Below are 25,860 nucleotides of genomic sequence, written 5' to 3'. Positions count from 1 at the left end.
TAATAATTTAATTATATGACAAATGAGGTTGCAAAACTGATGTTCCTCACGGCACCTCAGACAGCGCTGCCAAATGCCCTGAGTTAACCTGACATTACCAGGAATGAATCTTGGAGACCCAAAATCCACAGATCCAGGAATGCCAAGTGAAGTATGTCATCAATTCTGAAAGCAGGGAATCAGAGTAAATAACATGAAACAGCTTTGCCTCAATGTTCTTTCCTTTCTCTGTGGTACCCATATAAAATGGTTTCTTGTTGATGCACTCTGCTATTGAGAATATGAAAGGGACTCTGACAACAAACACAATTGTGAAGTGACAGTCATATAAATCAGTGGAGAATTGCTTTTGGAGCTATCGCATTCTGCAGAGATAATTATAGAAGTGTTAAGAGGTATTGATTTTGCCTGTTTCTTTGTTTCCATATTTTTGTCAGGGAAACCGATGCTTGGGGGCCTAAGCGGCTTAAACTAAGAATGCCCAGCTATAAATTTAGACAACCGAGATTAGAATTCAATATTGGAAACTGGGTATTTAAATAGCTAGCTCTCCGAACACATGCTTTCTCAGAAAGGTTGGCTCTACCTGTTAGTCACTTAGAGTCACCAATTAGATGAATGGTCAGAGGGGGAATATTGGGCAAACAAATTTGATTTTGTTCACATGGATTGCAGATGGGAAAGTTGGTAGAATCAGTGGGCTGATTTCAACTTCTAACTTGAACTTAAATATTTGGGACCACTAACTCAAAACTTTTTTCATCATTAAAATTTTGTAGATTATGGCCTCACAAGTTTTGTTGTACCTCAGAATGATGAGCTTTTAAAAAGTTCTCATGCCTAGACTCTAACCGACTATGTTTTAACAAATCTCAGAGGTGATTGTAATGCATAGAAAAGTTTGAAAATTCTCAGTGACTCATTTTGGGCACTTAAGGACCTAGGTTCATTCATTTGAAAAATAAGTCATTACTGAGTGTATTCAGTGAGAACCTCGGTTCTTCACGGGAGACAAAAAGAAGTAAGGCACATAGTGAAATCATAATGTGATATGGGGGTAAATACAAATATAAACAAGAAGCAAGGTAAAATATGGTTACAGGTTAAAATAAGGTATGGGGTTTCATTATAGATATAGCACAACAAGAGTGAAAAGGTAGGAATTAGGTCATACTTCTAAAGGAGATAAAAATTCATCTGGGTATTGATGGACTGATAAGACTCGGTGGGTGAAGGTTTGGGATTTCAGGCAATGGGAATGGCATGAGTGAAAGTTTGGAGATAATTTCTCGGTGTATTCAGGGAATACAGAGCAATGTCATTCAACTGGATCAGGGTACTTACAGAAAGATAGGGAAAGAAAAGACCAATAAGCAAGAGCATAAAAGATCTTCAACAAAAAAAACTGAGGATTTTGAAACTAATTATTGGGCAATGAAGACCTATGGTTGGTTTTCTGAGCAGAGACTGATATGATATGAGCAGCAGGGTGTAGGATGGCTTGGTAGGGGGACAACCTGGCTCTAAACAGATGGGTTACAAGACTCACGACATTGCTTCAGGTCAAAGCTTCCTCACTGCTTGCTCAAAATCTCTCCTCTGTAACAATGTACATAATAACATTTTTCACATGCTCCTTCCCTGCTTTTTGAATCGCTAAATCTATGACAGATTCCTCCAGGTCTAGTGCTTGTGGTCAAGGTGGAACTGAACCAGTGGAAAGTGGTACCATAGTTTGTTTATATGTCACATAATTTATAATAAAATAGGGGACTCTTGGGGTTTTAACAGGAACTGTATTGGATGAGAAAACCTGAAGATACATTCCAAATCGTAGTGACAGCATTACATTCTTTTGAAAGAATTTCATGACTTTCTCTTGACACTTTGAAGGTGAGAGAGCATGAGATCTAATTCCAACTGTCTGGTTTTAATTGCTTTTATTATACAAGGGTAGGGAAGAATGGTCCTGATGTACAACAGTGGCTCTTGATTTAATGGTTGTTGGCCTTGCCCTTATTATGAACATCTTTATTTTCTCTTCTCGCTGCCTACTCTTTTGCTTCTTTTCTTATTTCCCCAACTTCTTTTATTCTTTCTCATTTTTCTTTCTTTTCTCCTGACTGTCACTCTTTTCTTTTGGTCTGTCCCAAAGGGTCATCATGACCCTTTTCCTTGGGAAAAGAGGGGGTGGAGGTTACTTGTTAATCATTGTCTGGGGTGGAGATCTTTTCTTTTTAGTTAAATTATCTCAGTGTCATCTGAAGTGCCTTGCACAGTGCTAGGAAATGTTAAGTTCTCAAAAATGATTTTTGAAAGAAAATGCAACATACAACCTCCGAAGCGTTTATGTCCTTAATAATGAAGGTTGACTCTACTTGGGTTTTTCAGGACAGTTGTGATTTCAACTATTCTATTCTATTGTTTTATGAAGTATCCTTATACTATAAATCCACATCTTGATTTTGGTTTGAAAATATGCTCACCCTACCCATGAAAAGTAAACATTAATCTGTACCCCAAACATAATACATACTGAAAAGAGAACATTCTTTGGGTATTTTACATGCTCCTCTTGGAAAAGGCCAAAATGAAAAAAATAAAAGAAAGAAAGAAAAAAAATTGAGTGGCAGGAAGGAGGAGGTGGTGGGTAGAGATTTGGCGGGTTTTGTATAGCTCTGGTAGAAGGCTCTCTGGAACAATTTAGCCAGCGTTTTCATTGGCAGGCCTTAGCAGAGCCATTAGAGCTATTAAATGAATATATTGTTTTGAGTTTTCTTTGGCCCAAACTCCCCTATTATTTAGGGAAACGGAATTGCACATTTGCAGGGAAGAGGAGACTGAATGCCAGCTAACTCGAACCTTCCTTCATGGTGTGCTGTGGATGAACGGGCTGTAGAGCTGGGGATTGCTGAGAATTCCTAGCTCCTACAGATTCCCATGTGCCAAGTGCAATACTGAATCTGATCAGGATTCTTGGATATTTTTTTCACTTTCTGGTTAAAAAGTAATCAGAGCTTTGTGTAATTTCCTCTAATAAATTATACAGCGGCCTTTTTATATCTGGCAAGGAAGCCTTTTTAGAATGCCTGTTCAGGAGCAGAGGGCCCTGATCTGGAACACCCAATCTCTCTGGACTAAAAATAAACTCGGGTTTTGAGAAATTGTGTGTGTGTGTGTGTGTGTGTGTGCACTTGCGTCTGTGTGTGTGTGTGTGTGTGTGTGTGTGTGCGTGTGTATGTAGGGGAGATAAATGGAGAACGTTGAATGTAGAAAATACTTTGTTAATAGATGTTGGAGTTGGAAATGCTGACTTTTTTCTTTTTAAATAAAGGATGAGGCTCAACAGATGACCCATCCATCCTTCTTTTCAGCCTGTCAAGAGTGTCTTCGGGATGTATGCCAAGTGAAAAAAACTAGTTGGTCCTTTCCCTCTTACGTATCTATTTTCTCTGTTAGTTATTGTTGGTTGACTCCTTTTATTGGTTCTAAATACTGGAGTAGAATTAGAATAATAGAGACCAGGTAGCCCAAACTCTGCCTAGGGAAGCTCTTACATAGGGAAGTGTTGCCCCACTTTATCTTCATTTGCAGGGCTTGATGCACTAGCTTATCTGTGCTGGCCTTTTCATTGTGAAGCTGCTTTTGTTCTAGCCTATAAAAAGATGGTACAGTATAGGGTGAATATTCTAACCAAGGTCTAATTTGCCCTTTTTATTCTTTAAAAATTGAGTTTCTCCTCTAGAATAATACATTCTTTTTGGAAATTTTCAAACAGTAAAGAAATAGTTGTAAGTTCTGTCTTTGTTCTATTTTCCCTACTTCTTTCCATCTTTCCTCAACTTTTGAAAACAAGCCTGATTCTGAGTTTAGATCAGTTTGTGAAAGTATGTTCCACTTGTTTTTAAATAAGCATTATTTGAAAAACAATAAAAAGTGTGTCATTTTTAAACATAATTGAGGAATGCTGAGTTAAATAACAATTGTTTTTCTACATCCTCTGTGTTTTTCCATGTGCTTTTACATACATTGTTTCATTTAACCTGCATAGCAATTTTAGGAGGCAGTCTTGTTTTTATCCTCAGGCTATTATTCTTCTCACTTTTTAGGTTATTTTTATGTTCATTTTTTAAATGATCACAATCATTTTTCAAATTATGAAACCAAGGCTTAGTGAGATTATATAATGTTCCAAATCATTCCATAAGAAAAATGGCAAAGCCCAAATTAACCAGGTCATCTTAATTCAGAGCTACAATCTTTATTTACTTATGCCATCTCCTAGGAATTTAAACAGTTTTTAGTTTTGTTCAGTACAGGAGGTCTCAGAACCCTGGATAATTTGCATTTAGAATAAAGAGGGAAGTGCACTCCTTTCCTTTTTTCTTTTTTCTTTTTTTCTTTTTGACTGTGGAATTCCTTTTGTGAAAAGCGTTTAAAGAGCCATTGTTTCTCATAGAACAGAATATAGCCCAAGTCAGCCTCATCATCACATTGGTCTTAAGAGCTTCTTGGTGATGGTGATGTTACTGAGACTCACGCCAGTGTTTTCGTGAACACTGAGATCAGTCAAGGAGGTCTAAGTTAGTGTGTACAATTTTACAGTAAAGTCAGCTCAAATAGCCACATTACTCCGAGGATTGCCACTTGACTCTAACCAAATTGCAACTTGTTTCTATAACTAAAGTTACTGTGAGGAAGAAAGATTTGATGCTCCCAGAATTTCCTTTTCATTCCATGCCCCCGTGAAAGATAATTTTTCCCCTTTCTGGGCAGTGCCCAAAGCATGCTTACTTTTACAGAAATGCCTCCGAATGAGATGAGAAAATTTTTTGCCCAGAAGAGTAAATGGCTGAGAAAATCACGATTGTAAATTTTCTATGGTTTATTACAGTTAAAATGACAATAGTTGCAAAGGATACCTGATTGCATATTTAGTTGAACAAAATAAATGTGTGGGGGGTCAAAAAAAATAATAGTGAAATACCAAAAGCTTAAGATTCCAAGAGTATGTATACTCCCATTCTGTAAATTACTGTATGTGCATATGCATAAAAATAGAAACAAATACATCAAACTATTAATAGTAATTATCTCTAAGGGATTAGAATTTGGATACTATATAATTTTCCTTTAATTCTTTTTGTGTTCTAAATTATCAATAACACCCATGTAGTACTTTTATTATTAAAAAAGAAGGGGTTAGGTAGAAGGTATAAGGGAAAGGACAGAGGCACTAAACAGCATAGTTGGGTGTAGGTGGGTAAGTAGTTTGATGTTGTTGGAAGTAAAGCATGAGCTGGGTAGTGACAAGAGATGAGGAAGGAAGGAAGGTCACAGGTTGGTGAGGTTGGTGGCTTAGGTGGATAACGCCAGCAGCTATGTGGGTAACAGTTTGAGGAAGGTAGGCAAGAAGATAGAAGACCGCCGTTTGGACAAGAGATTATGAGGACCCATGACAGTGACATTAGAGTGAAGGGGATGGTTGAAAATAATTAATAGGTAAATTAGGTAAGCTTCAGTGATTGAGTGGATGTTAAGGTCGAGAATAAATATGGAGGAGAAAGGATTACTCTCAGGTTTCTGCCTAGGGTGAAAAGGTACAGAAAGCATAGCTCTGAGATCTTCTTCTCCCATCCAGACATTTTGGAGCCATATATGGAAGCATTTGTCTTATTCACCTCTAATCTTTATAGAAGCATAGCTATGACATTCCTTCTTTTTGACAGTGAAGAGATCCAATCACAGGACAGTTAAGAGATTTGGTTCACCTATCACCTTTCTTGTGTGTCACCTTTTCCTATGTGAGCATACAAGTTGCATTAGACAGCCCCCCCCATCAAAAAATAACAATAAAAAAGTAGCTTTTATTTATTCTGCTCTTCTTATGAGTAAAACTCTATGATAAATACTTTATATAGCATGCCATTTTTGCCTTCACATCTGTCATTGGAGTTAATTCTTAGTTTATGTTACAGATGAGAAAATTGAGGTTGAGAAGGGTTAAATAATGTGTCCAGGATCACATAGCCAGTAAGTGACAGAGCTTGACTATAAATTCAGGTCTGTCTGATTCAGGCTCATGCTTTAGAACCATACTTTAGTATAGAGTAGGAGTTGGCAAACTTTTTTTGTAAATGGCCTGATAGTAAATACTTTTTAGCTTTCAGGTCACATATGGTCTCTCTTGCATCCTCTTCTGTTTTTTTAAAAACAACTTTTAAATATATAAACATAATTCTTAGTTCACAGGCCATACAAAAACTAGCCACAGCCTGGATTTGGCCTGTAGTTCATAGTTGCAGACCGCAGGTCTAGAGTACACACACATACACACAAACACATGCACACACATATACACCTTTTAGAGGACATCGGTGATGAAAAAGGGTAATATGAAGCGTACTGGGGTAGAAGGAGAAAAATGGAGAAATCGCTTAGCTCTAGGTTTCCTGGGGAAAGGGAAATCCAGCTGGAATAGAACATCCATGGTAAACACAGGGAGACCACAAGAGCGTGAGTCATCACTAGGCCATAGTCTGAACGTGATCACTCAGCAAACAAATGATCCTCAGATGGCTTCAAAGCATTAATGTCAAGGGCGGGAGAGGGAGAGGGAGAGAGATTGAGGAAAGGAAATGTATTCCTTAGATAGAATGCTGGCCCTGGCCTTCTGGAAAAGGAAGCACAACAGAGTGGCTGAAAGGGCATGCCTTTCTGGGCCCCAACTCTCAGAGGAGAGGAGAGGGTGAGAGATAAGCCAGGAGGTGAGAGTGAAGAAGGGAAGGTGAGGAGGTTGCCTCCGTGTATGTATACAGACTTCTCTTTCCTCAGCCACAACAGCACTTGCAACTTTCAGATGGACAGGAATGGTCTAGCATCTTTCTGTAATCCAAGTCTACAAATGGTAAGGCAAAAGGCAAAAGGCAAACAAAACTCTTCCATCAAAAGAGGACACACAGGTACTGAAGGCCTATGAGAACTTATTGCGTGAAAGGGTGGAATTAGGAGCCTCTGTCCCTTGAGACATGATGACAAGCGAGCCTTGTCTGCAGGTTCCTATGACTTCAGGAGAAGTTGTGAGCACCATCAGAAGGGCCCAGAAAGTCCTGGTGGATTTGGATCTTCCTATGTTGTGTGTCCTTACAACCAGTGAGACTTGTCCTCGAGCATATGAGTGATAGGATATTTTTTAAACACCCATTTTATTATTTAGCTGTCCTTTGCATTTCATTGTTTCATCAAAAGGAGTCAAATATGGGCACAGAAATGTTTTCTGCATTCCAATGTGTATGTCCCACAGTGGAATTTATTTTAATTCCTTTCAGGGACTCAATATTGAGAACTATTTAGTCCATCACTAGAGGCAATACTGTACCATAGTTAGAGAAAGTGTTGTAGAATCAGAAGCATCTCAGTTCAAGTTTCAGCTTTCCACCTATCACCAGCATAATGTAATAAGTGCTATGTTGGAGGGATACAGACTGTGACCTAGGCTAGAAACTAAGTCTGGACTCAGCAGTTGGGACGGATGTCAGGAAATTTTCCTGGAAGAGGTGACACCTCTACCGATTTTGATAATGGGTAGTTATTAGCAGAAAAGAACAAAGGAAAAGAACATTCTAGACTGAAGAAATATTTGTGAACTTTCATGGAACCAAGAGAGAGAACATAACAGGTGCAGAGCTGTAAGTACTTTGGGGATTTAGAAAAACAATGTAAGAGAAATAATGGCCAGAGACGAAGTTTGACAGGTAACCAGGGGCTGGAGAGCGTGTATACTGAGAGAGTATGTGAAGGAGTGTCCTTAAAGATAGGACGTAAACTAAGAACGTGATGACATACTGAAACCAAGTGAAGAGGAAGTTTCAAGAAGAAAGTGATCAACAATGTCAAATGCCCCAGAAAGGTCAAGAAGGTAAGGACAGAAGGTGTCCACTGGGTAGAAAAACTGGGAGATTATTGGTGAATTTGAAGAGTCCAATTTTACTGAGAATGTTGAAGATGAAAGCAGAACATTTTTGAGTTCAATTCATAATTAACGATTTGTCATTGCATAATATTTATAAATTCAAAATCTAGGAAAAAAATCATATACTTTGAAATCATTAGTAACAACAGAAGTTCCTCTTTTTCCTACTCCTTAGTTTCTTCTAAGTAGGAGTTATAACTAACTGGATTTGGGAGAAGGTGGCATCAAAATATTTGTTCATGAACCCCAACTAACTAATCTACCTCTCCCTAATAAGTGGTTGGTTTCCTATTCTATCTCCTCTCACAATGAGTATTTCACACCTTCTAAGTCTTCTCAAGTTTCTCTACCCATCACTTCATCCCCACTCTTAGGGAAGCCCCTCACCTACTCCTTCACTAGGAAAGCAGCATAAATTAGAGAAGCATTTCCTTAATGAAATGCCTGCCATCAATCCTCAAAACTATTTGCATTCTTTTCTCCCTTCCCTCCTCCCTTTCTAATGCATGAGAATCTTCCTCTTGATATTCAGGGAGATTCCCAGGAAGTGGTGCCTGAGACAAGAATTTTTGTAATTTACTGAGGGTTTCTTTTAGCAGAAAGGGATGAGGAAAACAGAATAAGTCAGGGCAAGGGTCTAAGCAAGCATGTGGTCTCACAGTTCAATCCCACAGGGAGCTCGGGAGCATGAATTGCGCCAAGGATTTGGTCCTATCTTGGGGCAAAGGGCTGGCTTTTTGTACCCTCCTGTCAATCAGTCATTGTCTGCCAGCTGCCCTGGGAGGAGAGAAGCATAATGTCCTGTGAGGCAGCTCCTATTTGGCGAAAGGGGATTTTTCCAAAGAAAAAAGTGAATTGTTAGCAGCCAGTATTCACAGCAGCTAGGGGTTGGTGGTACTTGCTTAGGTAGAGCACCAACAGGATCCACCACACTCCTGTGTACGGTGTATCTCTCCTGATGTATTCTGCATTTAATTACCTTAATTATATCTTTCTTTCCTTTTTATATTATCTCCCCTTACTGGTGTCTTCCTATTAAACTAATTTAGTAATGCTTAAATCTCCTATCATAAACATTTTCCATCCTCCTCTACATCTTCACTGTCACGATTCTTGTCTATGCTCATTATCTTCTCTTCCTTAAGAGCCACTCATTCTCCAGGCCATTGCAGTCTGGTTTCTGCCTCTACTGTTTTTCTGAAATGGCTGTTGTCAAAGCTACTGACCTTGTTTCTAGTTCTGATGGAGAATTTTCTGTTCTTCTCTTACTTCAGTCGCCAGGAACATTTGGATTGATATTCTCCCTTAGCCTTTGAGACGCCGACTCTCCTGGATTCCTTTCCTACCTCTTCATCACGGCTTCTCAGACCTCTCTGCCGATTTCTTTTCTTCCGCCTGTTCCTTAAAGTTACTGTTCCTCAGTGTTTGATTCAATGTCTTCTCTTCTCACTCTATATACCTTTTCCTCGGCCAGACTGAGGCTTTTGAGATCATCAGAAAAGATCACCCCTTCACTGTCCCATGATATGTAATTCAAAAGTAAACACGTCTTTTGGGGGACTTCCCTGGTGGCGCAGTGGTTGGGAATCCGCCTGTCAATGCAGGGGACACGGGTTCGATCCCTGGTCCAGGAAGATCCCACATGCCGCAGAGGAACAAAGCCCGTGCACCACAACTACTGAAGCCTGTGTGCCTAGAGCCCGTGCTCCGCAACAAGAGATGCCACTGCAATGAGGAGCCCACGCACCGCGGCGAAGAGTAACCCCTGCTCGCCTCAACTAGAGAAAACCTGCATGCAGCAACGAAGAACCAGTGCAGCCAAAAAAAAAAAAAAAAAAAAAGTAAACATATATTTTTAAACAAAGCAAAATCAATATTGTCTCTCTGTAGTCTTTCAAATTGTACACTTCTGGATATAATTTTGAAAATGAACTAACTAGTGCGTGCTCTCGCTCTCTCTCTCTCTCTCTCTCTCTCCCTCCCCCTCCCTCTCTCTGCTGGTTCCCTGAGGACACACTGTGTTGAGTATACCCCTTAGGAAGTCAGTAATGTACTACCTCATTCATTCTACAGTTTTCATTATCATCAGTTTCTGAATTTATATACTGCTCAGGTCTAAAAAACCATATATACACCTGTCTAATAAACGTCTGTAATTTGGTTATCAGGGATGACTTCAAACGTTCACCCAGATCTGTTCCTCTTCCTATTTCTCACTTCAGTGAATTGTGCTAACCAGTTACTCAATTTAAAAACCTAGGAATCATTTTGGACTCTTCCTTTTCCTCACCCTAACCTCCTCCAATTAATCACCAATTGCTATTGGTTCTTTTCCTAAATACCTCTCAGAGCCAGCCACAGCCTTCTAATAGGCTTCTCTGCCTCCAGTTTTGCAAGCCTCAAATCCATTCTCCATATTTTCTTAAGACCAGTCTTTCCATAAAGTAAATCTAATCGCGTTTCTTCCTTGCTTTAAAGAACTCTAAACTTCTTATCATGGTTTGTAAGACCTTTCAAGATCCAGCTGCTGTTACCCTCTTCAGTGTCAGTCTTTCTACTTCTCTCCAGCTCTCATGAACTACTTCCCTTCTCTTATCCATTGGGCCTTTCTACCAATGGCTGCCTCTTCTTCCCATGCCATCTCCTCTCCAGGATAACTCCTTTTCATCTGCCAGGTTTTGGTATAGATGCCAATTCTGAAAAGACTTCTCTTAATCTTGGTCAAGTGCTCTGGTCCACAGATTCTCACCACACCTTTTACTCTCTCTGCCAGAGTACCTGCTGAGTCCCAGTGTGACTGCCCATTTCCTTGTCGTCTCCCCATAAGGCCACCAACTCCATGATGGTAGGAGTGCTACCTGGGCTTATCCATTGTATACTGGTGTTTCAGCACAGAGCCTGAGATTTAGTAGGTGCTTAGTAAATACTTTCTGAATTAGTGAGTGTGTTATCCCACCTCCTGAAATCAAAGTTTAAAGGATTTTCAATCATCAGTGGTTTTATAGGATTCATTCACCTTCCCCATGTCAACAGAATATAAAGTTGAGAGTTCAGTTTGGTGCATGTGTACTGTCAAAAGGAACTGACTTGTGTGTGTGTGTGTGTGTGTGTGTGTGTGTGTGTGTGTGCACGTGTATGACATATTACAGAAAGCATGTTTTGCTTGAAAACAGGATTTGAAGAAAACCTTTAAAAATGTTCTAAAACAGTGGAAGAAAAAGCTATAGGAGAAGAGAAAAGAAACACAAAAAATGACTAAAATACAGGATGACTTCAACTTTTACCGTTAGTTGAAACACATCCTGTCGGCTCCAGTTACCCACAAGGACTACTTCTTCCGGGAAAAGCTTCCTATTTTTAAACCCAGTGTAATGTCGGTGGAATTACATTGCCCATTCCCACCCAGGCCCTGAGAGTTTATCATTATACAGTGTTTTTGCCAAGAATCTGCTCTGTCTTTAGTCATCAATAAAGAGTTGTCAAAAAGCGTGTATTTGGGGCTTTGGGCTTCAGCTTGGGGCATATTTTTGTCTCTTGCTCTCTACCAGAGACAGCAGATCCTATGTGCGACTCTTTGAAGTTTGACTCTTGTAGATGTAAGCGGGCCCTGTGGTTTAAGTGGATTCTGCAGCAGGGCAGTACTGGTGAACTTGGGAGGGGGAAGAATGGGGTATTCTCTGCCTAATCTTCCAGTTAAAACCCAACTGCACCATTGATATTTTCAACTAATATTAAATGAGCACTTAATAATATGCAAGATGATGTACTATGTTGTTCTCACTCTGAGAAAGACATGGTACTTGACTTCTGGGAACATTGTCCAGCTAATGAAATAATGAAGCTCTATAATATTGAAATAAAGAATGCTCTATTATATATATATATATATATATATATATATATACACACACACACACACACACACACACACACATACACACATGCATATATGTATCTATGTAAAGACCTATATATACATATATCTGTATATATATACATAATACATATAAATGTTATACATATGCATACATGTAAACGTATATATATGTAAAGACCAACACAGAAGAATACAAATAAGAGAAAATTAATTCAAATCCCATGACCTGTTTCATCCCCTTCTAGATACCTAGAGTGACATATGTATATGGTTTTAAATAAATAGAGTTATATTATACTTACTCTTGTACCATCAGCTTTTTCACTCAATAATATGTTGGGAGCATTTTTCCATTTTAATAAGTATAAATCTAGATTATTTTTAATGACTTCATGGCATAAATATTATATACTTTTAATTTAACTTGCCAGATCCGTGTTAATGGGAATTTACATTATATTTTGCTATTATACTCTTGCTTGCTATTATGCTATTCTATTAGCAGAATATACTATGCTATTATACTGCCATGTTATTATACTATATATTTTTGCTATTATTCCATTGCTGTTGGTGCATATCTGAAACTCATACAAATATCTTCTTAGGTTAAATATATAGAGGTAGGATTTCTACTGTTGGCAAATATTGCCAAAGTAGGCTTACATATTATAATTACATATTACAATCTGTTGTGTTATAGACTAGACTGAATGACTTAGAAACTCAGATTTTGGGGCTCATTTCAGGCTGGGGTGATTGGTGTGGGCTTCATGGAAAAAGTGAGATAGAAAATGGGCCTTGAATGTCAGATCCACTTTTGATAACTATATATGTAAAGGAAGAACAGTATAAGCAAAGCAGGGAGGAAAAAAACAAAAACAAACAAACAAAATGACCCAAAACAAAAAAATCAGGGGCATATTTGACGTCAATGAGTAAATCAGTTTACCTCGGTCAATGGCATAGTGGTGCTGGGGTGATCCTGGAAGGTAGGCTGGTCATCAGATTAAGGGCAACTTTGAGTGGCAACTTAAAGGAAACCTAAAGGACTATTGTATAGGGCACAGGGAACCAAGAGTGAACAGGAGAACACCAGTTTTGATGTCATATGGTGTAGACTGGAGCGCACATAACATTAGAGGGAGAAAAATAAGAAGATATTTTAGTACATGACAAATAAAGTAAAAAATGATCTATTCCAGACAGTGACAGTGGGAAGGGAAAAATAAGGATGTATGTTAGAGACTTTGTGAAAGAAGACTCTACAGAAGTTGGAACTAAACATCCAGTTAGTCACCAACTTCTATAGAATCTTCTTTCACAAAGTCTCTAAACCACAGCTGCCATCACCGCGTCATGCTTTACCTGTTAGAGCCACACCAGCAATGAGGGTGTGTCCCCATAGCCTTCCCCAAACCCTCACTGCCAGTGGCTGGGCACTGGAACACTATCGCCCAGCCCTGCTTGCAGACAGAGAAAGAAGAAGCAGTCAGAAGTAAGGTCTTCATGTTACTGTCACCTTCTAACTAGAGCACAGCTGATTGGTAGACTAAATCACATCTAGATCCCTAGGTGCAAGGGAGCTGGACAAATGTATATTTCAACTTTTCTGTCCTCCAGAAAAGGAAGACACAGGAGAGGGAGGGTAGAATTGATGTACACAAGCCAATTGACAATATCCACCAAAAACTTCTACAACACCTTATTAATGTCTGCTTCTCTAAGCTGGTTTTTCACTCTGTGCCCCATTCTTGCCTATAGTTCCATGCACATTATAATAGTGCCCTTCACCTTGCATTATAATCATATTTTTCCATGGTTATCTTCCTCACTAGACTGAGCTGCTTGAAAAAGGGTTATGTCTTCTGTATCTTTTCATTGCCAAGGCCCAACACAGTGACTCACAGATCCTAGTGAAACCAGTTGAAGAACAGAGGAAAGAATGTGTGCTTCGGAGTTAGAGGAACTTGGGTTTAATACTTGCCTCCAAAACTTACAAGCTGTGTGGTTTTGGGCAAGTGACTTTATCTCTGTAAGCTTTAGTTTCTTATCTGTAAAATGAAATAATTACGCCAACTTCATAGACTTGTGAGCTTACATGAGAAAATATATATGAAGCATCTACCATATATTTGGGATTCAGTTAATTGTGATCACTATTATTATTAGGGGCAAATAAATTATTGCCAGGTTAATGACTTATTCAATGGTTTCTTAATGATTATTTATCTTGGCAGCAAGGCAGACTTTGAAGAGTTCAGTTTTTTCTTTTCCCTTCTGTATTATTATACTCTATTTTGTTTACTATTTTGAAAAACGTAAATTTTATCATTCTTTGCATTTTTTATGTTTATGCTGGTTCTGGGCTTTATCTTTTTTGGGGGGGCTGTGTTGGATCTTCATTGCTGTGTGCGGGCTTTATCTAGTTGTGGCGTGTGGGGGCTACTCTTCATTGCAGTGCATGGGCTTCTCATTGCGGTGGCTTCTCTAATTGCAGAGCAAGGATCTAGGCATGCAGGCTTCAGTATTTACAGCATGTGGGCTCGGCAGTTGCAGCTTGCGGGCTCTAGAGTGCAGGCTCAGTAGTTTTGGCCCACGGGCTTAGTTGCTCCACAGCATGTGGGATCTTCCCAGACCAGGGATCGAACCCGTGTCCCCTGCATTGGCGGGCGGATTCTTAACCACTGTGCCACCAGGGAAGTCCCTGGGCTTTATCTTTATTGACCCTATTTTTTTAAATAGTTTTGTGCTATTCCTCTTTCCAAAATCTACGTATGTTCTCTTAAAATTTTAGCTCAGCAGGGAGTTTCCTTACAGAACCTGTTCTTTTTGATGTTTATCTCCTTTCTGCTTTATTGGGACAATCTAGAATTACATTGATTTTCAAGGTTTATGCCCTTCTACCTCCAAAGGGCCATTTTCCCCTTGAGAGTCCTAGGCCTTGGAATCATTGCTCCCTTTTGGAAATCTGTTTTACTCAAGCTGTAGTCCTTGATGTTACCAGCCTCGGCTATTGAAAAATTTAAATAGAGTTTCTTTCACTAAGGAACTCTTGCATTCCATGTCACCATCTAGTTCTTTCTTATTAATAAGGATTAAAATAAATTATCATGACCCTTTGTTGTTTCCTGACCTTTTTGAGAGAGATTATCAGGAAGTCAGAAAAAGTATTTATCAGAAGTGCTGCTATTGCTATTAGCAGCACCAGCCTTCTGGCAGAGACATTCTCATCTGAAGTTCTGGTTCATCACTATATTTTTATTTTGTGTCCATTTTGGAAACTGCTTTTGGGATGTATCAAAACTATCCCTTGCCTGACCATGCCAATAGTACTTTGTGCCTAGAAAATGTTCATTGCTATTTTATTTTCACTAAATGTTTTCCATTGTGGGTTTACTTCAGGTGTCAGATTTCAGTTGTGTTTGCTTCCTTTTGCACTGTGGTATTACTTCTATTTCATTTAACTTTATTTCTTTCAAGCAAGGTATACCCGTTCTCAGACATAGTCTATGATTAGCTCCCCATCAAGTCTTTAAGATGATACTTGCTTTCCTATATTATAATTTTTGAACTTTGTTGCTGGCTGTGTAGACATCTGAGACCATAGGTATTGTTATTGATAATATAAGGTTTATTGACAACTGTTTATGTGTGATTTTAGATGTTATCTCATTTTTCTTCCCAATAAGTATATGCAGATTATACTTTCGTTATTGTCGTTTTACAGATAAGGACACTGAGGTGTAATGATGGTAGGCACCTTGCCAATGCCACATGGCCAGTGAGTGTTAGAGGTGGGACATGAGACCAAGTCATTCTGGCTTAAACACCTGTTCTCGGGATGCTGACACATGCTACCTATGGCTTTTGGTTTGGTTATTTTTTCTTAAGTTCAACTGGGTATCACTTCCACCATGCGTTTCTTTTCCCTTATCCAGACCCAATAAGTTATCTGGGTATTCTTATGCTCCCCTTCCAAATAAATTTCAGGGTATGACTCCCTTGATAAGGTAGGTAAACTACAACCAAGAACTGGAAACGTGGGATTTACTATTTTCTGCCTCAGAAGGCAATCACAAGTTCTTCTAAAACAAGTTCTTTCGACACCATCTTTTGAAGCCAGATTTTTACTCTCTGTATGCTCTTTTCTTTTCCAAAGATACTATATGTTTAAATGAAAGAAGATATATTCATTTTCTATTCCTGCTGCAACAAGTGACCACAAGCTTATTGGTTGAAAACAACACATATTTATTAACTTACTGGCCTATAGGTCAGAAGTGTGACATGGTTCTCACTGAGCTAACATCAAGGTGTTGTTAGAGTTGCACATCTTTCTGGAGGTTCTACAGGAGAAACCATTTCTTTGCCTTTTCCGGCTTCTAAAGGCTGCCCACATTCTTTGGCTTGCTGCCCCCTTCCTTCCCTCAACTTCAAAGCCAGAAATGTAGCATTTCTCTTAGTCTACTTCTGTTGCCACCTCTCTTCCCTGACAACAGGTGGGAAAGGTTCTCTGCTTATAAAGACTCATGTAATTAGATTGGGCCCACTCAGATAATCCAGAATAGTCTCCCCGTCTCAAAGTCTGTACTCTTAATCACCTCTGCAAAATCCATTTTGCCATGTAAAGTAATAGATTCCCAGGTTCCAGGGACTAGGACATGGACATCTTTGGGAGCATTATTCTGCCTACCACAGAAGATATTATGACATTAGACTTCAAGTCCTTTAAATCTCCAGTTAGCTCTTTGATTTCAACCTCAAGTTCTTACAACAGATAAAACTTTCCGGAGAATAATTTCATTTTACTTCTAGTAGTAATACTCTTTCCCACATGCATTAGCAAAAGTGAGTTTTTTGGGTGTAATAATTCCTGTCAGTTTCTCCATATTTGAATTTCAAGAAAAAAATGTGTTCCCAGTTGATTATGTCTGAGTGATGATGATATCTAGCCTCTTTGGGGACATTCAGAAGAGAAACAATAATCATCATGATGTCTTTTCTTCCTGGGGTCATTACTAGGTGGTTGATTATAATGAGGGGAGTGAAGTGAAGAGGGGGAGTATTGAAGGAAGAATCCTGGCTTTTCTTCCTGTGTCATGGAGAGGGTGATAGAGGTGGCATCAATTCAGAGAGAGACAATGGAGGAGAAGTGGGTGTGGGGAAGAAGACTGTGAGTTCAGTCAGAGACAAATGGAATATCCTCCAGTCCACATACCCCCTGGGGGCGAATGATGTCATACTACCATTAATAATCAAATTATATGAGCTCAGTGTATAGCTATAAAATCTTATCCTCATACATTGTCCTCTTTCTCTAGTATTTTTGGGAGTCTTCGGAAGGGTGTGCCTTAAAAATTCATGCCCACTGGCTTCTGTGGTTCTACTGCTGTTTGCTGTTGAATACTGGCAATGGTATTTACCTTGTCTGCTGACACTCAGCATTTCCAGCTGATGCTCTGCCCTCACTGTTTCTCTAGGGAAAAGCTGGCCTTATTAGAGAACTGGCTTCTAATGCAACCCAAGGCTGTAAAACTCTCAAGTGTTAGAATGGTGCTGACATCCCTTAATTCTTTCCAGAAATGGAGAGAGTGTCCCTTCTCTTCAGTTGGTACTTCATTTTGTTATTAGGCCATGAAGCATGGCTTATGTATCCTGGGTTGTACCAATTTTCTTACAAAAAGAGTTCTTTTTGTTTCTTCCTGAGGAACTCGAAATCCAGTCTATAAAATTAGGTAATGGACAAAATACCATTGTGGTTCTTCCCTGTTCTTGCCTTTTTATCTTTCTGTGGACACTGTCACATACTGCCTCTGTGTTTAGCCAAAAATCAGACACTTCTTGCAAATATATCCATGGAAAAAATGTCCACAGATTCAGTAGTTGGACCACTATTTGAGATGCATTAAAACTCACTGTGTCCGAATTTGGTTTGTGCTCAGGTAGAACCACCCATAACATTGACATGTTGACTTCAAGATGTCTGTGGGTGATCTAGGTAGAGAGAGATATATATATCTACCTGAGAGTTTTCCAACTACTGATGGTGCTTCAAAGTTTGAGAGTGGAAAAGTTCCCAACGGTGAACAAGGAGAGTGACAAAAGAATGGACTACAAACAGGACCCCAGGGAATAACTTTTAAGGATTAGAAGGGGAAAGAGAAACCCACAAAGGAGACTGAGAATCAGTGGTCACAAAAGCAAGAAGAGAATCAGGAAAGAGCGTTGCAATAAAAGCAGAGAAGCAGAGAACTTTAAGAAGCAGGAAGTAACTAACAATATAAAAATGAGCCAAAGGATTCCAATAAGAAGGTGAATGAATTTTTTCCATTTTTGTGGGGAGGGACAACTAGGAGGTTACTAACAACTTCAACAAAAGCATTTTTGATAAAGTGGTTCTCATGAAAGCCAGGTTACAGTGGGATTAGTGGATACATGAAAAAAAAGGGAAACAAATGGGAGATGAAGAAATTATCCTTTCAAGAAGTTTGAATTGGAAAGGAAGAGTGTACTAGCTATGGTTTTCTCAGAAACCTCATCTTGTAGGACAAGAGGAAAGGGAATAAAAATAGGTAAGGAAGTAAATGTTTTGTGTGCGTGTGTGTGTGTGCGCGCGCGTGCGTGCATGTGTGTATGTATGGGGGGGAGTGATAGAGTTCATGATAAATGGCTTCAATTTTATCATCAAAGAAGGAGGCACGATTATCTAAGAGTCAGAGGAGATTGAGGTTGCTGGGGGAGAAGGGGCAAGAAAAGGTAAAGAAGGGTAAAGATTTCAAATAATTCCTGAAGAGGAGATGACCATAATCAAATAAAAGTTTAGACAAGTAGAACTAAAGATCCACATGAGATCAGAAAATCCACCTGAGTAAAGGTGACAATGAGAATGGTGTGCAAGGGTCATTGGCAATAAGGAAGTAAAACATAAGACTGTGTTTTCAGTGGATGTTTCACATACATGTTGAAATTTCCTCAGGTGACTCTAGGATCTAAGGTAAGGGGGAAGACTGTGAGTCAGACTGTGAAGCCCTTGATGTGTACGGAGCAACCAAGAGATGGGACAACGAAAGAAAGTAGAAAGTATATGGTGACATAGTAGAGTGCCATGTGCCCAATAGCAGGAGGACTTTGACAGAGAATAAAAAACAGTTTTCTGGGCTTCCCTGGTGGCGCAGTGGTTGAGAGTCCGCCTGCCGATGCGGGGGACACGGGTTCGTGCCCCGGTCTGGGAAGATCCCACATGCTGTGGAGCGGCTAGGCCCAGGAGCCATGGCCGCTGAGCCTGTGCATCTGGAGCCTGTGCTCCGCAACGGGAAAGGCCACAGCAGTGAGAGGCCCACGTACCGCAAAAAATACCAAAAAAACCCTAAGTTTTCAGAGTGGCACTAGGCAGCTGGGAGAATGCTAGTTGGTACTCTGAGGACCTGTAAGCCCCATGGTGTGAGCACCGTCCAAGGACTGGGGGAGTAGGTCAAAGGGGATATTCACCCAGAGGAGGAAGCATAGTTGGCAAAGTGGATAGCAGACGGGGGTGGCAGAGGGAACCCTTCTGTGTATTTTGGGTCAAGAACCATGGTAATGACAAGAAGGTTTAGATTTGACCAAACCCAAATGTCCCAGGTTTGGCACCGGTCATTTCTGTGATGGGAATTGGCTGAGGGTCCTTGGGGGCATCTGGTTTTGTTCTCATGGAGGCTGCCTTACCCCTGTGGAGTGCAGTCAGGATCTTCCTCTGGAGGGAGCTTGGTCTGACTGTGGGAAGCAGGGCCCTGGGTCCCAATCTCAGGGCATACGTGCATGCGTCTTGTATGTCTTGTTTTTTAACATGCGAATTTTTGATGCTGACTCAACTTCCTTCAGACAGCTCAGGATCTTTTTCTTCTTTCTGGCCTGAATCATTTCTAACAGTCTATAAAGGAGTTATTCAACTGACTATTAAACTAGAGCACAAGAGGCATTATTTTTATATCCTTTCACTTTTACTTAGTCAGAAACTAAGCAAGAGTTGGGGCTTGCATGGACACTTAGATACTAGAGTGTGGCTAGGGGTCAGCGGTCAAGGGATCCCAACAGAAATCATCTGGGGGACAAAGGAATGTGGTGGGCTGGCCACCAGGCAATGTTTAATCCCAAACCAGTAGGTCACAGTGATAAAACAGTAAGGCAGCTGCGCATTCTTCCAGGAGGCATGTCAGAAATAATAGACTCAAGCAATGGGCAGAACAACTTGATATGTCAGCCTCAAGGAAAGCTTGTTTTTGAGAAAATTTTTTATAAAGGTCAAGGTGCAGCTTCTCTTTGGTCTGTCTGAGTCCTCAGGGAGAAGTTCGTGGTGAGAATCTCAGGCTAGAGTGTGGAGAGGATGAGTAAAGGGAGATCCTGGCAGAAATTAAGTAGATCAATGCAGTTCACCTCTCTTCATACATAGTTCTGGTCAGTTCATCGTCCCATGCTTTTTACGAAAGTTATGTATGTCGTTTCACCCTTCTTTGAACATTAAGTTCTTTTGGTTGGATGACAAGTTTCTCTCTTAATAAATCATTTCTGAAGCAAGATATTAAGCTCTGAATTTTAGAATAATGGCCATTTTCTCCACCCTAGGTCTGAACCAGGCTCTGGTCACATTAGTGGAGAAGCTAAGACGTTTATCTTAATTAGCTCTGATTAAATTCTGAAATGGCGTACACGTGTTATAATAGGCAAGGCAGTCTACATGCAAACTGGACACCCTGCTATCTACACTTTGCCCTTTTTTGGTTTATGGAATAATCTGGACAAAAATCTGTCTTCAACAAAATAAAGCTTTCCTGTATCAATTCAATTAGTGACTGTTTCCAACTGTCTCTAGCTTTTAAAAATGTATTTTATCCCTTATATTTGCCAACTTCTATCTATATCTCTATGGAGTGCAGGAATTAGAGTGGCTGTACCCAGTTTTCCACAAGTATGACATAAGCACTCTCATCTGGAAGGGTAATTTATGGCTGGAGAGTGGAATGGGCAAGGAAGAAATGGGAGATGAGTAGAATCAGCTAATGAGTTGGTAGTGGAGGAAGAGGCCTCTTGGAGGGTGGCTCAAGGGAAGTTAGTGGAACTGCTGGGTTGAGGGAGGATAGAAGGATGATGGCCAAGACTGGTAAGTGGCAGACAGAGAAGCCAGGAACACACAGATAGCCCAAGTAAACCATGCCAGGAACAGGGGTATTTGGGGAAAGTGAGGGGGGAGGAAAGAGAGAAAACTGTCAAGTTACCAATTCCTAATTTTAATGGGAACTCTGGAATAGGAACAGAGGATGTAGATTTTCTTTCTTGGTACCCTGAGCTGTACATAGGCTATCACTGATCCTCTCTGCCCTTATTTCTTTCTCTTATTTTCTGTTTGTTTCTTTTTTCCCTTTTCTTTCTTCTCTCTCTCTCCTCCCATCCACCCTCCCTCTTCTCCTTCTGTCTGACCAGTTAGACCACCTCCATGTTGAAGAGTTGATGTCATCATAACTCCAAACCATCAATTTATCAATACAGGAAATTGTAATTATTTTTAATAAAGGAGAAAAGGAAAGGGAATGTGACTAATGTCCAGGGAAAACCAGGCAACAGTTCAAAAAACACTCCAGGAAAGTATCAGAAGGAATATCCCTCTGATCACATCTGACACCACTTCATGAAATTTGGATGATTTATTGGGGATGAGAATTACTTTTCCAAGATATTATAAGTCAATAAGAAAGAATATTTTAAAATCCCCATTCTCTCAAGCATTTTTGGTTCTAAAGCAAAATCTTTTTGTGTTTCTTTACTTTTATTCCCCTTTTTGGTTCTGTGCCAAAGAACATAAACACAGTCTCCTTTGGGATCTCTATTTCTTGAGTACTCCTCGCCAGTATATCCTACATGTGGATTAAATAGATGGCATCAACAGTGTAGTTGGGAGGCAGAGTGAACGGAAGAAGAAGGGTCATGCTCTTCTAGCCTGAGCTTCTGGGTTGAGAGATTTCAGTGTCTGCAGCTTGTCTACCAGAATAGCAAGAATAAAGCATGAATCTATAAAGGAAATTTCAACTGTGTTGAGAGAGCTGTCTGCACAGTTGAAGCTGTGATAGGATCATTCCTATCTTTGGAGTGGCATTCCCATGGCCACTGTAGGAAGCATCCAGTGAATCCAAGGGGCCACTGGGTTCTGGTTTAGTTGTTCTTTCTTAAAATAGCTCTTCATTGAGTATGATGAGGCTCTGTTTGCCCATAGTAAAGTTTTAAGTTTCACTGATGCCAGGAAGATGAAGGTCTTTGACTATATATGAGCTTGAAGAAAGATCAAATGCTTGTTTCCCTTTTTTATGGGCCATGGGGCATGTGTTTTTAATAGACCTTTAAGTCTGTGAATAAGTTCAAACATAATATTACCTAGTGCTGTGAAGGCCACCAATAGAGATACTTGGTGAGTATCACAAGGTAGTCGGAGTAGGGGTAGAGAGTCTATGGATTAAGGTACTAGAAAGAGAAATATATATAAAATTAACATTCTTTGCAGTAGCTTATGATATCCTCTCCTACCTATAACTCATCTCTTTTTTTCCTGTTTTACTTTATATTTTCTGGCCACTATTTACCTTTAAAAATATTCCTGAAGCAAGCATATACTGAAATAGAGATTCAATCAGTCTTCTTATCATAATAATGATCATGCAGTGTGATGGAAAGAACCAGGGACTGAGAGTTGAAAGGCCTTCTTCACCGTGGGCTGGGGTGGGGGTGGGGATAACTCTCAGGGCATAGAGTTAAGGGTATTATTGGATTTATCTTGAAGAAATAATCTGGGTGTAGAGTGGAGAATTGAGTATGATGTCAAATACTGACTATCCATATAAATATTGTGGTGCTAAAAAGGTAGGATATTATTTATCTTGGAATAAATATCCTAAATGTGTACTAGTGCATTTTTGAGAGCTTCATAACACCTGGTCTTGCCTTCTCTGCTCCTCTCCTCTAAAAAGCAATGCTGGTTGGGAGAGTCAGAGTCTGATTAGGTCTGGTTCTACTGTTCTCTATGGACTGATCCTTTGGTGTGACATTTCCTCCTCTTACGTACTCTCCAGGGCGTACATGAGTGTGAAGGAGCTGAAAGAGGCACTGCAGCTCAACAGCACTCACTTCCTCAACGTCTACTTTGCCAGCTCAGTGCGGGAAGACCTTGCAGGTGCTGCCACCTGGCCTTGGGACAAGGAAGCCATCAGTCACCTGGGTAAGTAAAGTGAAGACCAACTATAGTAGGAAAAATGAGGAGATTGGAAGGGAATCCATGAAAGTGCATTTGGGGAAAAAACAGAGAGAAAAATAAATTTACTTAATGAATTAGCTGCTTTGGGCTGAGAATAGCTTTTGGGAGAATCTCTCAAAATGTTTCAGTGCAGACAGGTAAGATGTATTAGAGCAAACAGTGGCAAAAACTCAGAATGTCCTAGACCGAATCTATAATCTAGACGTTAATAAATTGCTGACATGGAATAAGACCCATTTTATGTCTTGGAGAGCCTCAAGGGGGAAACTAGCAAGAAGGTGGCTAGACTATGAAACCTGGTTTGCAGTAAACACTGAGCCAGAAGATTGCTGGGCTTCTTGCATGGATTGGAATCCTGAGGAGATTCTGGGAAATTAAAACAGGTGGGGAACTTGTCTGCTTACCTAGGAAAAAGGTGACACCTTAATACTGAGTGGAACTACTGCATGCTTAAGAAAGATAATTCCTTTTATTACAATATCTTATCATTATTATAAAGGAAATATTACTGACCAATCAATAGAATCATTAAATCAGTTTATGTGGATGAAGAGTAATTATTCAATATAATTTGTATATACTTTCAAAGAGTCTTGTATAGGATTCTACCAAAACTTACTTTAAAACTGAATTACCATAATTGAGAGGAATTTTTCATGTTGGAAAGAGAATGCTTGAAAGAGACCAGAAACCATTTTATGAGTGATTTAAAAGAGATTATGCAAAATAATCTTCTTAGTAGTCAAATACAAAGCAGAGAGAAATAAACTGAATAAACATCACATAATACTGTATATGTCAAACCCATGTATGATGGGTCATTGTGGAGTCCAGAGTATTGAAATGATACTCAAATAAAATATGAGCAAGTGTCCAAACAATTGGGGAAGGAAAATGATGAGCAGTAGGTTAGCAATAGGTGAAAAAATGTTGTGGCTGTTCAAGAGGAAACCAGAACATAAAAATCCTTGTAGTGAATCAGGTCAACATCCAGAAGGGTTATATATCTCAAGCAAAGGAGGAGACAATGAAAAGTTAAACCTGTGGTGATCCAAACTGAATGCTTTGTTATTATGCTGGATTTCATTGGCTCTATAGTATCTGATACAGTTTTAAGGCTCTGCAGTCCTTTTATCACTAAATTTTGTATTTTCAGTTCTCAGTATATTAGAAGTTAGAAATTTGTGAGATGAGTGGAGCTTTCCAGATGAAAGCTAATGTGAGTCATTCTAGTCTTCAAAGTAGCAACAAGTGGGCTAGAAGGTTATATTCCAATAATTCATTTAGCAGTGAGTTTGAGTATCTTGAATTATCCTCATGAAAAACAGTACTAGCAGAGGAGCATGTAACACGGTAAGAAATTACCTCCAAATTGGTTCATACCTGATTCACCAAAGGTTACCTTTTCGGTATATATGACAGCTAGGTTTACCCAGCAATTGTTTCTATGAATCCTAGGTCTATCATTGAGTACTGAATCTGCTTGTTCAAAAAACCTAAAAAAATGATCTTCCTGGCCATTATGGAGACAAATCTTGGCCTCTTGATAAGAATTATTGGACTGGGAACAGAGCCCTGAATATTTTTCTAACTTTGTTGGCACTAGGCCATTGACAAGATTCATTTAACTATAAAAGTGGATAAAATAACACCCCTCCAAAAATTAACTATTTGAAGACATCAGACATCAGCCAAGACAACGAGGTTTTGAGGGACCCAGTCCCAGTGAGGAGAAAAATGCATTGAAGTGAGCTCTACATATAACTCAGATTTTTTTCTCCTTTAGGGAAATTGCCAAAATCTCAGCGAAAGTAATAGAGGCAGAGCAGAGAGAAGCAGCCTAAAGCTTGCTTCTTACTACTGAGGAGACAAAAATTAAAGGTCAGGCCTTCTAAGGCATCCAGACTTGAGGGACCAAGCTTCCAGAAAGATAGAAATCATGAAAAAAAATGAGCCTGATAGTCTGCTCATTATTTGAAGATTTTTCTAATTACTAAACTATGCATGCTCAGGGCCAGTGACCATAAAACAAGTATAAAATAACTCCTAACGATTAAAAAGCTGAACAGTGATTTCAGGAATCTCATAGTGGAGGGGACAAAAAAATGAAGTTGAGGTCCTATCTCAAAGGAGGGCCTTTGAGATACCCTATGTGTGAGGGAAAATATAAATAGCCTAGCTTACACAAAGCCTAAAATTCAGCCTGAAACACTCTTAAATCCCTGTTTGGAGGAAGGTCATCTGCCTATATTTAACTGCTTAACAAAAGAAAATTAAATATGCTCTGGAGGAAGACAATATCATCAAAAGCCTCTACAAGTTTTCATGCACAGTGGCCAGAAATCAGTAAAAAAAAAAAAAAAAAAAAAAATTACCAGTTATGCCAGAGATAAGACCAAATGATGGTAAACTAAACTAAACAAAGAAACAAATAATCACTAAATAAATGCAGACCCACAGATTATCCATATATTGGAGTTACTGAATATTGGCTTAAGATAATTGTGATTAATATGCTCAAAAATAGATAAAAAGGTGAAGAGTGTCTTTAGAAAACTAGAATCTATATTAATGAATCAAATGGAAATTTTAGGACAAAAATACAGTAACTGAAATTAAGAAATTAGTAGATTGGTTTATGAGCAGGAGAAAGGTTTAATGAACTAGAAAACTGTAGAAAACATACATATTGAAGCTCAGAGAGAAAAAGTGGTGGAAAAATATAGAAAACAA

At 39.4% G+C, this 25,860-nt stretch overlaps 1 protein-coding gene across 4 annotated transcripts in view; it reads left to right on the top strand.

Annotated features, from left to right (window-relative positions):
* The window catches only part of PAPPA2 (pappalysin 2), a 285,263-nt gene that overhangs the window by 72,451 nt on the left and 186,952 nt on the right, over window positions 1–25,860 (top strand). For all 4 annotated transcript variants that reach the window (XM_060132723.1, XM_060132713.1, XM_060132703.1 and 1 more), the window contains exon 3: window positions 22,946–23,091. In XM_060132723.1, the coding sequence (XP_059988706.1) occupies window positions 22,946–23,091 (146 nt within the window). The remainder of the gene's footprint in view (window positions 1–22,945; window positions 23,092–25,860) is intronic.

The sequence above is a fragment of the Lagenorhynchus albirostris genome, chromosome 2 (assembly GCF_949774975.1).
Source record: "Lagenorhynchus albirostris chromosome 2, mLagAlb1.1, whole genome shotgun sequence".
NCBI lineage: Eukaryota > Metazoa > Chordata > Mammalia > Artiodactyla > Delphinidae > Lagenorhynchus > Lagenorhynchus albirostris.
The sequence above is the reverse complement of the archived record's forward strand: the minus strand, read 5'-3'. Positions and strand labels throughout refer to the sequence as shown.